General features: G+C 40.9%; 1 protein-coding gene across 2 annotated transcripts in view; it reads left to right on the forward strand.

Moving 5' to 3' along the window:
* RHBDD1 (rhomboid domain containing 1) overlaps positions 1–15,571 on the forward strand; it is a 160,449-nt gene that overhangs the window by 61,164 nt on the left and 83,714 nt on the right. For both annotated transcript variants that reach the window (XM_025405173.1, XM_025405174.1), the window contains 2 exons: positions 10,970–11,058; positions 12,973–13,029. In XM_025405173.1, the coding sequence (XP_025260958.1) occupies positions 10,970–11,058; positions 12,973–13,029 (146 nt within the window). The remainder of the gene's footprint in view (positions 1–10,969; positions 11,059–12,972; positions 13,030–15,571) is intronic.

Below are 15,571 nucleotides of genomic sequence, written 5' to 3' on the forward strand. Positions count from 1 at the left end.
TAGCAAAACTATTTAAGTTTATCCACCACATTGACGAGAAAAGTACTGTTCTTAAAATGAGAGCCTTGCTCAGTGTCTTCTCCCTTTGCATTTAAAAATAAATGAAATTACTGAAACACTATTATAAGAAGTTTGGAAAATAAGGGGGATGTTATGTTCCCCACATATTACCTATTAATATTTTTTATGTATTTCCTTTACATCTTGTTTTTAGCTACGTTTATGTATCTTTGTGCATGTGTATAATATGTATAAATATGTAACATTATAATTGTATATAATCTAGGAATCAACACATGAAATATGGGAGCAACATTTTGAATCATTCTTCCCTCTCAACTTCCAACTTGCAACCTAGCTACCTTCTGATTAGATGTCTCTATTTTGTTGTCCCACAGGCCTCTCAAAGCGAAGAAAACAACTGAGCTCTTACATTGTCTCTCACCCTAACTTTTCCTTTTCCCAATCTTCTGCATCTCAGTAAATAGTTCCACTGTCCATTTAGTTGTACAAGCCAGAAGCCTAGATTTCTTCCTTTCCCTCACCCTCTACACTGAGTCCATCAGCAAGTCCTTCTATCTCTGCCTCTAAAATACATCCCAGATCCATCTGTTACCCCTCCTGGGATAGAAGCAGTCCTATCAAGATCTGTTCTAGTAGTATTAATATTTCTGTAGTCCACTGCTGCCACTTTCTTCCAAGCTGCCATAATCTTTTACCAGGACTACATTATCCTCCTTACCTGTCTTCTGCTTAATTTGACCATTCTTACTTCTCTAGAGTCTGTTCTCTCAGCAGGCAGAATAGATCATTCCTAAAAATGCTCCTGTTTGAAATCCTCCAGTGGCCTTCCATTGTACTTGGAAAACAACTCAAGTTCATTACGATGGCACATAAGGCACATGGCACACAGGCCTTATGTACTGTGAGTTTCTAAATTTATGCAGTACCCTGTGCCCGCCCATATTTCTTGCTTACTGTTAGTCATCTCACTTTTTTTTTTTTTTTTTTTTTTTTTGAGGGAGAGTCCCCACTAACACCCAGGCTGGAGTATAGTGGCACAGTCTTGGCTCACTACAACCTGTGCCCCTGGGGTTCAAGCAATTCTCCTGCCTCAGCCTCCCAAGTAGCTGGGACAACAGGCACATGCCACCATGCCTAGCTAATTTTTGTATTTTCAGTAGAGACGGGGTTTCACCATGTTGACCAGGCTGGTCTTGAACTGCTGACCTCAGGTAATCCACCTGCCTCGGCCTCGCAAATGCGAGGTTTACAGGCATGAACCATCGTACCTGGCCATCTCAATGTTTTAAAATACCAAATTCTTCCTGCCTCAAGCTGCTACACATGTGCTTGTCCCTGCCTGAAGCTTCCATTCCCACCTCTGAGCATGCTAGCTCCAAATCCTGCAGTGCCACTTAAATGACACCCCTTGAGAAGCCATCCCAGACAGTTCTAGGTAAAGTAGACTTGCTTTCTTACACTTAACACAGTTTGGGTGTGTGTGTGTGTGTGTGTGTGTGTGTGTGTGTGTGTGTGTGTGTCTGTTTGTCCATGTCTCCTCCACTCTAGATTTTAAGCGCCAGGAGGCAAGAACCATGTTTGTCTTGTTTATATTACAGTCACTAAATATTTGATGAGTGAATGAATGCATATGTCTTATTCCATTTAGTGTTGCTACAAAGGAATACCTGAGTCTGGGTAATTTATAGAGAGAGAAGAGGTTTATTTAGCTCACAGTTCTACCAGCTGGAGTTCAAAACTGAGCCTTTGCTGAGGGCCTCAGGCTACTTCCACTCATGGTGGAAGGTGAAGGAGAACCAGCTTGTGCAAAGACCACATGAGGAGAGAGGAAGAAGTAAGACAGGCAGTGCCATGCTTTCTTTAAGAACCAGCTCTGGGCCAGGCGCGGTGGCTCACGCCTGTAATTCCAGCACTGTAGGAGGCTGAGTCGGGTGGGTCACTGAGGTCAGGAGTTCCAGACCAGCTTGACCAACATGGTGAAACCCTGTCTCTACTAAAAAAACAAACAAACAAAAATTAGCTGGGCATGGTGGCATGCACCTGCAATCTCAGTTACTCAGGAGGCTGAGGCAGGAGAATCGCTTGAACCCAGGAGGCGGAGTTTGCAATGAATCGATATTGTGCCATTGCACTCCAGCCTGGGCAGCAAGAGCAAAACTCCGTCTCAAAAAACAAAACACAACAACACCACCAAACCAGCTCTGGCAGGAACTATTAAAAGTGAGATCTCATTCACCCGCAAGGGAGGACATTAATCTATTCATGAGAGATCTGCCCTCATGACCCAGTCACCTCCCATTAGGCCTTACCTCCCCATACTTGTACAACAAGGATTAAATTTCAACATGAGTTTTGGAGGGACAAACATTGAAGCCATGGCAGAATGTACCTACTTGAACCAGCTCAGGGAATTGTCTTATTACCAGGCATAGGGACATGGAATTGAGAGCCCAGGAATTGCTAAACATTGTCTGTTATCTTGGAAGCTCTTTTGTAAAAGAGGTTTCTGCTACCTTTCCAATACCCTTGTTTTTGTCCAGATTCTGTTTATCTGGGCCTCAAGTAAATGTCAGTGGTCAGCTTCCATCCCTGTGTCTGCAGTTGGTGCCATGCTTACTAAATCGTCATGGATTGTAGAGGGTACATTGTCAGTTTAGCTGCCTTTGGGGGACATAATATTGGAAGATGGCTAGGTTTTACTTCTGAGGACAAAGGTGCAGGGAGCAAGGGATGCACGGTAGAGAGCATGTAGACCAGGTCATTCAATCATGCTGGTGTCATGGTTGAAGGAGGCATCAAGGACAGAAAACAAGAGGTTTAAAAACAGTTTCTCTTGAGAAGAAGCAATCCTGTCAAAATCTTTCCTAGTGGCCTTAGTGTTCAAAAACCTGAAAAATTTGTATTAGGTCTCATTGCTAGTACTGCAAATCCAGGACCATTTATTAAGATCCCCAAACCCCGGAGCTTCTGATCAGTGCAGCCCCTTCCTGCTATTAACTGCTTTTACAGGAGGAAATTGTGGAGAGTACAATAGGACACTTCTAGCTGACTGCCTCTTACCCTACCTCGTTCCCTTACCTTGTCCAACATTGCGTCTCCAAGTTGTATCCTTAATGAGGTCATTCGCTCTGCATACATAGTGAGATTATGTCTTAGAGTAATACATTTTCTGCTTTCTGAGCTTTGCTTGAGAGGACAACCTCTTTAACTGTGGAAAGAATTTGCCGTTTAATAGAGGAGGGCCTTCATAGCTTGTCACAGCTTTCAGTCACAGCTCTAGTTTTTGATTCTGTCACAGTGGCACATGAGAGCAGGAACATTTTGCATAACCACTTAACTCAGCCTTACAATAGCCTTTTAAATGGATGAGGAGCAGCTTAAGCTGGCTTGATAGGAAAGAACACTGCCTGTTGGTGTTAATAATATTCGTATTTAGTTTGCATAATTTAAATCCACAATAATATCTTAATCTCAGTTTTGCTCCAAAATTGCCTCTCTACTATCACTATCCCATATAAATAATGTATAGCAACATTGATTTGATTGTAACCCTTTCATATTTTATTGAAATTTTTTTCTATAAACATATATTGAGCACCCTCTCTGCATCAGGAAATACACAAGTGCTGCATATCTAGAGGTCCACTGGACAAAAAGTAATGAGTGAGGATTTTCAGAATTGTAAAAGCACATGAGACCTCGTGTTGAAAAACACAGCACATCTTAGCAGGTTAAATAAATCTACAACTAGCTACAATGATTGTGGTATAAAGATGGTATGTCCAAAATAAAGAGAAAATCTTTGAAAGCTGAAAGAAAAGACAGATTGCCTACAGAGGAATGACTTTCCAATTGACAGTACGTTCATTATCAGCAGCAGTAGATCCTATACCTGTCATCAAAATAGGATGCTGAAATAAAGACCTTTTAAGACATACAGAGACTAGGATAATTTTTTACCCTCAAATGTTAACTAAAAGAAGTATGAAACATTGTATTTTGGCAGGGAGGAAACTGAACCCAGAAATAGGTTGCACCGTTACAGAAGCAATGACACGACAAGGAATTTGGACAATAAGTTAATGAACTTGAGTAATCAGAATAAATGGCTTCCTCTGTGCTATGATTTGAGTACTAACAAGATGTTTTCCAGTTAAATATAGAATTACTTTGGTTTGGTGCTGATGTCTGAAATTCTTGTTTGTGATGAGTTATTCACCTCAGTCAAGATTTTTAAGAAGGGGTCCATGGATGAAGTTCAAGGCATCTATGAACTTCCTAAAATTACAGGTGACGCACTTTGTGTTTACACAGTTCTTCTGAAGACAGGCTTGTTGGCTCTCATCAGACCCTTAAAGGTGCTTAGAATTTGGACTAGTTTAAGAACTACTGGATTAAGTTATTGTTCCTTATTAAAGTGAAATTACATCGATACTTACCTTGCTCTCAAGTTGAGATACATGATCTGAATTTGAATAGTGACGTTATTGGTTACCTTGCAGAATCGTTGTGACCCTGGAAAAAGTATTTTTCTTCTCATTGTAGTCTGAATTTGCATTGTATGACCTGTGTGGCTAAAGGCAGCAGTGGTGTGCCTGGCCGGTGTGACTGTATCTCAGTATCACAGTCAGTATTGGATTATAGTTTCGATTTTTCTAAAGAGAGTCGCTATTAAGCTAACCAAAGAAATAAAGCTTTTAAGTTACCAATTTTAAGATATAATAATAGATTTACTGGTTTTTGTTGTTGTTAATTGAACAGATATTTTGTGTAATACATTGTCCAAGTGTATGTAGTGGGGTGGACAGCAGGAGGCTGCGTTCAGTCATTATCTATACCAGTGAGATTTCCTGCTAAAACAAGTATTAACTGGTGACCATGTACAACTTGTATTTTCCCCCCAGCTTTATTGAAGCATCACTGACAAATAAATGTTGTATATATTTAAGGTATATAATGTGATGTTTTGATGACATATACATTGTAGAGTGATTACCATGACCAAGCTAATTAATATATCTATTACTTCAAGTAGTTAGCATTTTCACATGTGTGGTAAGAACACTTAAGATGTACTCTGCTAGCAAATTTCAAGTGTACAATGTAATGTATTGTTATTAACTCTACTCACCATGCTGTATATTAGCTCTCTTACTTATTCATCTTATAACTGACAATTCGTGGCCTTTGATCAGCATCCCGCTATTTCTCCCATCCCTAGTCCCTGGCAACCACTGTTCTACTCTGTTTCTATGAGTTTGACTTCTTTAGATTCTACATATGAGTGAGATCATACAGTATCTGTCTTTCTGTATCTGGCTTATTTCACTTAGGAAAATGCCATCTGGATTTGTCCATGTTGTCTTAAATGGCAGGATTTCCTTATTTTTTAAGGCTGAATAATAAAATTTCCATTGCATGTGGATGCGTGTGTATATACATACCACATTTTCTTTATCGGTTGATGGACACTTAGGTTGTTTTTTTATCTTGGCTATTGTGAATAATGATATAATGAACATGGGAGTGCAGATATCTCTTTGAAATACTAATTTCAGTTCCTTTGGGAATATACCCAGAAGTAGGATTGCTGGATCATATGGTATTTCTAATTTTAGATTTTGTAAGTACCTCTGTATTGTTTTCTATAATAGCTGTACCAGTTTGCATTCCCACCAACAGTGTATCGGGGTTCCCTTTACATCCTTGCCCACACTTGTTATATCATTTAATTTTTTATAACAATCATCCTCACACATGTGAGGCGATATCTCATTGTGGTTTTTGACTTGTATTTCCCTGATGATTAGTGATGTTGAGCAGTTTTTCATGTACCTGTTGCCCATTCATATCAAAGGAAACAGCAAAATGAAAAGGCAGCCTGCAGAGTGGAGACTATATTTGCAAACCATATATCCAATAGGGGACTAATATGCAAAATATGTGAAGAACTATAACTCAGTGGCAATAAAACAAATGACCCAATTGAAAAATGAGTAAAGCACTTGACTAGACATTTTTCTAAAAAAGACATACAAATGTAACTTGTGATTTTTTTAATACAGTGTATTTTAGATACATGTGTTTTATGCGTAATTTAAATTCCACTCTTCCTCTCATCTGGTAGTTACGTACTGAGTGTTAGCGTCAGGCTGTTTACTATAGAGGCTGTGGTCATGGATGTAGAGTTGGTGGTGGTCCTGTCCCAGAGAGAATTACTCTGAATAGGATAGAGGGTGGTAGGTCATAACCAAATCCCCAGTCCTAGCCTAAGACCTAGTAAGGTCAAGAGGAAGTTGTCCCTAGTGGCAGGGTTGTCCCTGCATGCTGCTTCAGATGGCAACTTCCACGTATAGCTAAGAACAGAATGAAGCCACAGGCTTATTCAGAGACCACAAGCTTCACAACTTCTGTTTAGCACGTCTAATTATGGTTGTGACAACCCAATCTGGTTTTGATGCTGTTACGTTTGAAGGTAGATCCCAGCCACTGATCAGCGCATTCAGATGGGTTGTCTTCCTCCAAAGCCCAGGGCTTCTTTCGGTCTCCACAGCACCCCCAGCTCAGGGGTAAAGTCCCTAACCCTAGGACTGGTGGACCCACCTTCCCAGTTCAGTTTTCTCCCCGTGTGCAGGTCCATCTGTCTTTTCGCTCAGCATGTGGGTATCCTTTAGAGGGTGAAGGGAAGTGATTTGTCAAATGGTTACCAAGACCATGGAGAAAGTTAATTTACCTCTTAAAATGAGTTTTATATTCCTTTTACTTTGGTGAAATTCATTCTCCTGTTGTGTGTGTGTGTGTGTGTGTGTGTGTGTGTGTGTGTGTGTGTGTGTGTAATGTTGAGAGAGTCTCAGTTTTGATTGAATGAGATCATAATCTCATTTTTATTTTAAATAGGAACACTTTTATAGAGCTTAAGTGAAACAAGACCAGTTAAATGTTTTGAGATGGAACACAGGTGGAAAATGCTGAATGTTGGAGTGTGATGCAGTGAGTTCTCTGGACTGCCAGCCTCCCTTCCCTAGGTATTTGAAATTATATTAGGGCAATTAGATTATAACTCAAACTTCTGAAAACCATTTAGAGATAGATAAGAAATTCATTTCACTGTATTGTACTCAATATTGTAAATGAGATTCAAGATTAATTGTCTAATAGGTTGAAGTTTTAAATTGAAATTTCCTTCTATGTTATTTTCTATCATATATGCTTCACCATGAAGGTTGATTTGAAACCAGAGTTTCAGAAATACTGATATTATTATATTCTTTTCATCTAAATTGAAGTTATTATTATATTTTTAACTGGTCCTGGCCACTTCTTTGTATCTCTCAAACTGCCACTTTCTTTGTCATTTTTAGAGCTATTAATAGGTGGCAGATTGTACTGAGCCTGAGCATAGAATAAAATAAGTACAGTGGTCCCCCTTATCTGTGATTTTTGCCTTCTGCGTTTTTAGTTAGCCCCAGTCAACCTTGATCCAAAAACATTAAATGGAAAATTCCAGAAATAAACCATTTATAAGTTTTAAATTTCACACTGCTCTGCATAGCATGGTGAAATCTCACCCTGTCTCACCCAGGACATGAATCATCTCTTTGCCCTGTGAGTCCATGCTGTCTGTGCTACCCACACGTGAGTCAGTTAGTAGCCGTTATGATTATGAGACCAGAAAAACATAGTATATATAAGGTTCAGTACTATCCATGGTTTCAGCCATCCAGTTGGAGGTCTGCAGATAATGGGGGACTACTATACAATTTTTTTAGCACGGTTGGGGAGCTAAAAGTATAGTTCCTACTATTCTTGCCAGAAAATGGGAAAAAAATGTTCAATCCCATATTTTTATTATATATGAAGTAGTGACATGGACAGGAGACAGAAACAGTGGGTAGAAGAAGGCAGTTCCCAGCAAAGGCCCCACCATCAAGCCTGGAAACCCACAGCCCTGAATGGCAACAGGCATTCCTTTTTTGCACCCAATAGCTGCCTTTTGGCCCACCATGCCCCGCTCTCCTCTACCCATATAAACCTGAGACCCCAGGCTCCAGAAGGAGACAAAGAGATGAACAGAAGAGCAGAAGAACAGGGGAATGGCGCAACAGAGTGAAGAGGAGCATCGGAATGCCGAGAGGAGTTTACCTGGGGACGATCGGAGAGGAGATATGTCACTGGACAGCCAAACTCCAGGGGAAGACCATCTTCCCACTCCATCCCTCTTCCAGCTCCCCATCAGTCCCACTGAGCCACCTCTATCACCCAATAAAAGCTTCACATTCATCCTTTGAAAAGGCAGAGGGTCCACTGAGCTATCTAACACTTAAGCCGACTGTGGACGGCAAAGCTAAAAGAGTACGCGTAACACACACCCACTTGGGCTTCAGGAGTCGCAGATACACACCCCTCGATATTGCCATGGGGCTGAAGCCTAGGAGCACTCATCCCAGCCCCTGCACCTGTCCATCAGTGTGCTCCCTTTCCTGTAAGGGGTTTAAGCAGGCACGGCTGCCAAACAGACAAGTCACACCCCTGTGGCACATCCTGCAAGGGGGGTCAGGGAACTCCTGTTTCAGTAGATATATTTGATGAAAATAATGCCCTCCTGAGGGAATGATCGTTTATGTAGTGTATGTGTGTGCACGCATGTGTGTGTGTGCACGCACGTGCATATGCCATGACTTTTAGCACGTGTGCATGTATATGAGGGCTTGTTTGGGCAATAGTGTCATTTAATCAGCTAATGGGAATAAGAATCGATGCTGTTCTCTTTACAAGACTCCTGTTTGTCTCTTTCAAGGGTTCTTCATTGCATGTTCTTTTCCTGAGAGCCAACCAGTCTTTTCATAGCTTGGAGACAATGAAAATTACTCAGAACCATCTTGCTTGTGGTGTTTCAGGAGCTCTCCCCTAGGCTGCTGCCATAGTAGGCGAAATGTATTGGTTTTGACTCTGAGTCTCATGTAGGTTACCAAATGGTGGATTCTTAGCTCTGTGACTGCCATGGCTCAGCAAGCACCCTGAGCTGAAGATCTAGTGGTTTTAACTTACCTCCTGATGGTCTTGGTGAAACGGTCCTGGCACACTTGAGCCATTTACTCAACGTATCCTTGAGAGCCTCTCATGTGCCTGGCACTGTCCTGGGTGTTTGGAATACATGTGTGAAAGCCACGTAAAGGCTATGCTCTTGGAGTCTCCATCAGGCTCTTTCATAACTTTCAGTTTCCCACCTTCTGGAATGAGAGGTCACTATTCCAGGCTGTGGGAATGCATTCATTTGCTTGGCTTTTTTTTTTTTTTTTTTTTTTTTTTTAAGCTTCTAATTTTGTGTAATGTATGAATGAGATACCATTGCTGCCCTCAGGGAGTTTGTGTGTGACAGAGAGAGACAAATGGGCAGGCAGACGTGTAAGCACTTTGCCACCAGCAGACTGGCTTCGTGCCATAATAAATTAGGAGCAGCGGCTCTGAGGGGAGGCAGGAGAAGGAAAGAGCGACTCTTCAACTGGGGTGGGATTTTTTGACAGAGGTGCCGTTTGGCTTAGCCTGTGGCCAGAGAGTGCTTGGGGGATGTGACAGTGGGGCGTGTGGGAATGGATGTAGTACACGATGAGGGTCTCCACCCTCTGACTTTGCAGAGATGAGCAAGGCCAAGTGTTGGAAGGGCTTGAACACACACTGGAGTATTCTGTGAGAGCCAGTGGATTTCAGAGGATGGCAGTAACACCACTTGCCTTCTGCCTTAGGAGGATAACTGATGGCTGTGTGTCGGATGCACTAGAGAGCAAGAGCCGGCTCGCAGGGAGACCAGCTGGATGATTCTCTTTCATTTATTTTACTCATTCAATGCACATTCATCTGGGGTTCACTCTGTGCCCAATACTGGGCATTTCCAAATAGTTCAGATGGCAGTAAGCGTGGTTGTGGCAGTAGGAATGGGAAGGCTGGGAAGGGTATGAGAGGCATTACAAAGGGGAAGTGGGAGTGGCACACCAGAAAAGCCTAGTTTAAGGTGTCAGTGGATGTGTGCATGTGTGCGTGGGGGTGTCTAGAGGGCGGCGGGCAGCTGGAAATGGAGGTCAAGTGCATAAAGAACAGCTCGTTGTGTAGGACCCCCCCGCCAACTCTGCTTTTGTGGTAACATGCAGAGGTTTTTGAGAATCCCCAGTAATTTCTTAAACTCAGGCTGGGTGGGAGGTCATTCAGCCAGGGAACTCCGCAAAGAGTATTGCCACTTGGGTCAAAGTAGACCTCTGAAAATAAATTTTATAAATGATTGCCACTTTTAGATGACAGTTTAAGAAGAGTTAAACCACTTTCATGCCCTAACTCGAAACACTTTCATGCCCTAACTCATCTTTCAAGTTTGAAATTTAAATGTGTGTTTCTTTGTTCTGAGTGACTGGAAGATAAATATGAAGACAATTTTGGTGGATGCAGGTGGGCATCTCAGTTCCTTTTGCTGAGTTTCACTTGCTCTCTGCTTCACTCATCCATGGTGCAGAAAACTGCAGCAGTCTGCCCTGCCGTAACACAGATAGACATCATCCCTCACAGTGGCTGGATAATTCCAGATGTAATGCCAAACACAGAAAACTGATTCCATTTATGTTTTGTGATAAGAGGTACAGAGAAAAACAGAAAGCAGTGTAGTGACTTGTCTTGACAAAATGCTTCCGCTGCCCTGCAGGAGCGAACCCACTTCCCCTGGTTAAGGAGGGCTGTTGCATTTTAAACATGTGGTGGTGGTTACTCATTGTGCCTTTTTTTTTTAAGGTGGGAAATATTGTTCTTTGGACTGAGTTAAATGCAGCTTAGCATAAAAGACGTGATGTGGAACAAAGCCTGTGGACTGTGACTACTTGACATGCACTGGGCTAATGAGGAGACAGAACGTCTCTGATCAGCAGCAGAACAAACACTCACAAAGGGTCTCCTTCCCTCTTAGGACTTCCTTCGCTGGGCATCTGGCTGGGATTCTTGTTGGACTAATGTACACTCAAGGGCCTCTGAAGAAAATGATGGAAGCATGTGCAGGTACAGAATAAAACACCTTTGGCATGACAACAAGCTGGACTTTCATCTTCATTTTAATGCGAACAGGAGCAACCCCAAGTTTCCCTGTGGTTCAGCTCAGGAATTCCCTAATATGCCTGTTTTTCTTTTTAAACCAAAAGGTAAAACAACCAGTGCAATTCCTTACATTGCTCCACAAAAGAGGCTGCACACTTAAATTTTGAATCTGATACTTTCTTAGGGGACAAATATCAGTATGTATTTATACCCTCAACCTTAATGCTACCCGCAGAAAACCATGATTTCCTAAAGAATGCAGAGAACTAAAGTGCGTTTAAAAGAATGCATTCTTCTGTAATAGTCCGTGAATTAATATACGTGCAAGGCAGAGTTGAAAAAGAAAATGAAGCCTGAACTGAAGTGCATGGCCAGTATTTTAAAGAATTCAGACTGATGACCAGGTCCTTGGTAGATGAGCCATATATTCATGCATGGCCAAACCAAGTCTGTTGCTGCTTGAAGCTTGGCTCCTGCTTTTTAAAATTTTGTTTCTCCCTTCAAAATGATACTCAGTGAAAATATTTCATTTAGAAATACTTGTATTTTTTAGACCTCTTAATTTTAAATGCGATTCTCAGTTTGACTTGTAAGAAAACTGGTTTGCAAACACTTGTTTTATAGAGTGAGTTCCACTATTTCATCTTTTATTCATGGGAGAGCTTCTGAGACTATTTTACCTTTTCTTGAACCATAAATAATTTTTTCACAGTTTGTGCTGATGACTGGTTTTCTTGAGAACCATATAATATTCATGATATTAGAAAGCTTTCCAGGCACTGCACTGGCACCTTTATTAGCAGGTCGTGTTCACTTTTGGTTGATTTTTACAGGCTGTGTTGCATCTAAGCAGATTCTCATTTTCCTGCATTGGCTTATTAATGTGCTTCCGCTGTATGTACTTAGAGGAGGCAGTGGGAACTTCATTTATGGAAAATGTCCAGTTTTATTATATTTTCAATATAATTTAATACTCATTAGTACTGATAAAAGAGATGATTCTCGGAAGTTTAATGTCTTGTTTCTTTTTTCTGTGTCTCATGATGAAGCGGTTAGTAAAGCTTTTTGCAGACATGTTATGAAATTTAAGCAATTTAAATTTACTTTAATTTTTAAACAGGATTTTCACCATAATTATAATATTTAAACTCTTAGTTTTAAAAGCCTTAAAAAATGAATGGAGACTTGTTTTTACACCACTCTATTTTCAAAGTAATAAATACGATGGAAAATTAAATAGGAAAATTAGAACACTCAGTGCAGTTTGCAAATAGCCTGCAAACTCGGCCTTTTTTTCTGTGAGCTGAGAATTGAAGCACACAGGAACCCCATGGAAAATGACCCAGCATGTGGAAGCTGCCGTCTGATGCCTGCTGAAGAGGAGGGTCACCCTGAGGGTGTGGTCCTTGGCCCTCCCTCCCTCACTTCATTCAGCCGTGCCAAATTGACTGAGTAGACAGTCCTACTGCCTTCTATAGGGACAAGAAAGGGTAAAGTCCCCTAGGAAGGGGAAGGAGCGTGCCTCTCCTAACACCCTTGTTTGAGGAAGCTTCTCCATTTAGCCGGAGCGTCTCTGCTTAGACAGAGGCATCAAAGCTGAGCCTTGGTACTTTGGAGGCAAAGACTAAGAAACTTCAGTGAGTGTAAATTAGGGTTTCATTTTCCACTCCCCACCCCCAAACACACACACACACACACACACACACACTTTTCCCTGTCGGGCTGACCCGCAAACAGAAGGGAGTTGATTTTAATAAGTGTTTAGAAATCATTTGAAATGACCTTGGGCTTTGTCCCAGAGAACTTCCTAATGACTGGAACAATTAGCATTTAAAACTTTATAGCTGCCATTAAAATGTTTATTTCTTTTACATTTAGGTGGTTTTTCCTCCAATGTTGGTTACCCAGGACAGCAATACTACTTTAATAGTTCAGGTAAGCAGTTTATTTCATTTAATAAATTTTAACTTATTTTTAAAATTATAGTGTTCAGCTCTACAGAGTACTTTAGGATACTGCTAGTTGATGCTGTGGTGGAGTCATTCACATGTTATGTAACTGTGCCTCTAACACGCCTGGAAGCTAGTTGGAGGGGTAACCTAGGGAGCATATTTGTGTGGGTTGGTACGGAAGGCCAGGGAAGGAGGTAACTCAGACATGAAAACATGGTATGATTGATATGAGGTCTCTCATGTGTGATAAGGTTCATATTAGACCTTGGTGCTTCGAGTCTCAGTCTGAGACTCAACTGCTGGGAAAGTGTTAGAAGTTGGTTTTAGGTATATAGTTCTCCACAGCCCATCCCATGTATATTCAGGAAACCCTTGCATACCCTAAGATGCTAAAATAGGCATGCTGCTAATAAATGCCATGTGACTTAATGAGGAAGAATGTATTTTTCTAAGTGTCTGTGTAAATAGATAGAAAGGACCTGCTGTTAAAAGCATAAGACCTATTTTAGGCTAAAGCCTTTGCTTTCCAGTCTGGGGTGGCTACATGGTAGTATCTTAGATCAGGCCCGGCAGCCAGGTGTTAGCCATGGCCATTGGGACACTCATGTCTTAATGCAATGAACTGATTGTGCCCCTCCCCAAATTGATATGTCGAAATCCTAACCCCTAATGTGATGATTTTAGTAGGGTAGGGATTTGAGGAAAAAATTAGGTCATAAGGGTAGGGCCCTCATGAATGGGATTAATGTCCTTGTAAAAGTGACCGCAGAGAGCTCTCTGGCCTCCTCACTGCCACATGAGGATACAAGAAGTCAGCAGTCTGCAACCTGGAAGAGGGTCCTCACCAGAACTGACCATGCTGGCGTCATAAGCTTCCAGCCTCCAGATTGTGAGAAATTTCTGTTGCTTAAGCCAGCCAGTCTATGGCTGTTTGTTATAGCATCCCATATGGACTAAGATGTGTTTCTGTTTATATTAATTGAGGACCACTATAGCTTAAAGCTGAGACTAGCAGCGGTTTCTTTAAAGGACTGGACAGCTAATATTTCAGGCAGTAAGGGCTTTATTGGCCATATAGTCTCTGCTGCAACTAGTTAACCTGTCCTGGTAGCATGAAGGCTGCCATAGACAATGGATAAACAAGTGGGTATGGGTGTGTTCCAATAGAATCTTATTGCTAGCTCCTGCCTTTTCTACTGTGTAAGGATATGAGATTGACACTCTGTCAATTTAACCTTACAAAATAGGGCAGTTCTACTTACTGTCTTTTCTCTCTCTCTTTTGCACTCCATTTATTTTCTATTTTTTAAAAAAGAGAACTGAAGAGAATAGCTTCTTTCCTTCTTATATGGAAGAAGCACAGTCACAGAGACCAGAGAATTAAGGGCGAAAATAAAAAGCCCTTTTTACCTCTTTTAACCTCTGTAAGATTACCATAGTTATATGCCTTTCCCTGAAGTGATTGGATTTCTTCAAAGGCAGAGCTACAGAAGGCCAGGTGGCTATGCTAATGGTCATCTAGGGAACTTTTATGAGCGCATATGTATATCTTACAAGTAATGATTTATTCTTAATATGGCTGTCCTTAGCTGGAAAAGTCTTTATAGGTTGAAGAACCTCATGAATGTTTAAAAAGCTGTTACCAGTTTTTCTAATCTTGGTGGTGTTTCTTGATCTCCTTTGCCATGAAATCCTGGTATGTGTATAAGGAACAGATGGAGTAGTTAATAGAATAATGATAACCAGATTTTCTTTTACTACAGAGCCTAAGTATGCAACTAAAAAAAAAAAAATTAGTATTCCTCTCAGGACATAATTTAAATTTATTTATCTTATTTGTTTGATTGCTAGGTTTTTCCAAGAATGTTTATTATGAAGATTTTAAAACATCTCATTGGGCCAGTGAAACAGCCATAGAAAATTTGGGGTCCTATGGGAGGAGACCTGTTTTCATGATAATAGATATTGATGAGATTTTGGGTCCTGTTGATGATTTATGATCGATGATGTAGAACGTTTAACCACACTGGTCTTTCTGATTTAAGGCACCAAAACGTTCCCATTTTCTTTCCTCATGTTTTGTCTGACAAATACCAAATTTGTTTTTATAATATTCAGAGGTTTAGAGTTGTTGACTTTATTTCATTGCAGAACTGCTAGATTATTTTAAAATAAGAAATAGCATGAAGAAAAATGTTTTTCTACATCAAGAAAATGTTGCCTCAAATCATCGCATGTGTATCTGGCAATTAAAACTCTGTGTAGATGTATAATTTCTATGTGGTGAGCAAATGTTCAGAGACCTTGGGTTATTTGGGCTCTTGAATTAACTGAGCATTTTTGGGGGTGGATAGGTAGAAATGCTGCTTAGATCTTACATAACAGAATGGCTTTCCACAGGGGTTTGTAAGTGATAATGAGCCGTGTGGGAAATTACCCAATATACTTTTTGTATTCCAGTAAAATAATTGGCACTCTTAGGGAATTGGGCCATTTCTCTATGCAGGGATTGCTGAAGCATCCCG

This window comes from Theropithecus gelada, chromosome 12 (genome assembly GCF_003255815.1).
Source record: "Theropithecus gelada isolate Dixy chromosome 12, Tgel_1.0, whole genome shotgun sequence".
Classification (NCBI taxonomy): domain Eukaryota; kingdom Metazoa; phylum Chordata; class Mammalia; order Primates; family Cercopithecidae; genus Theropithecus; species Theropithecus gelada.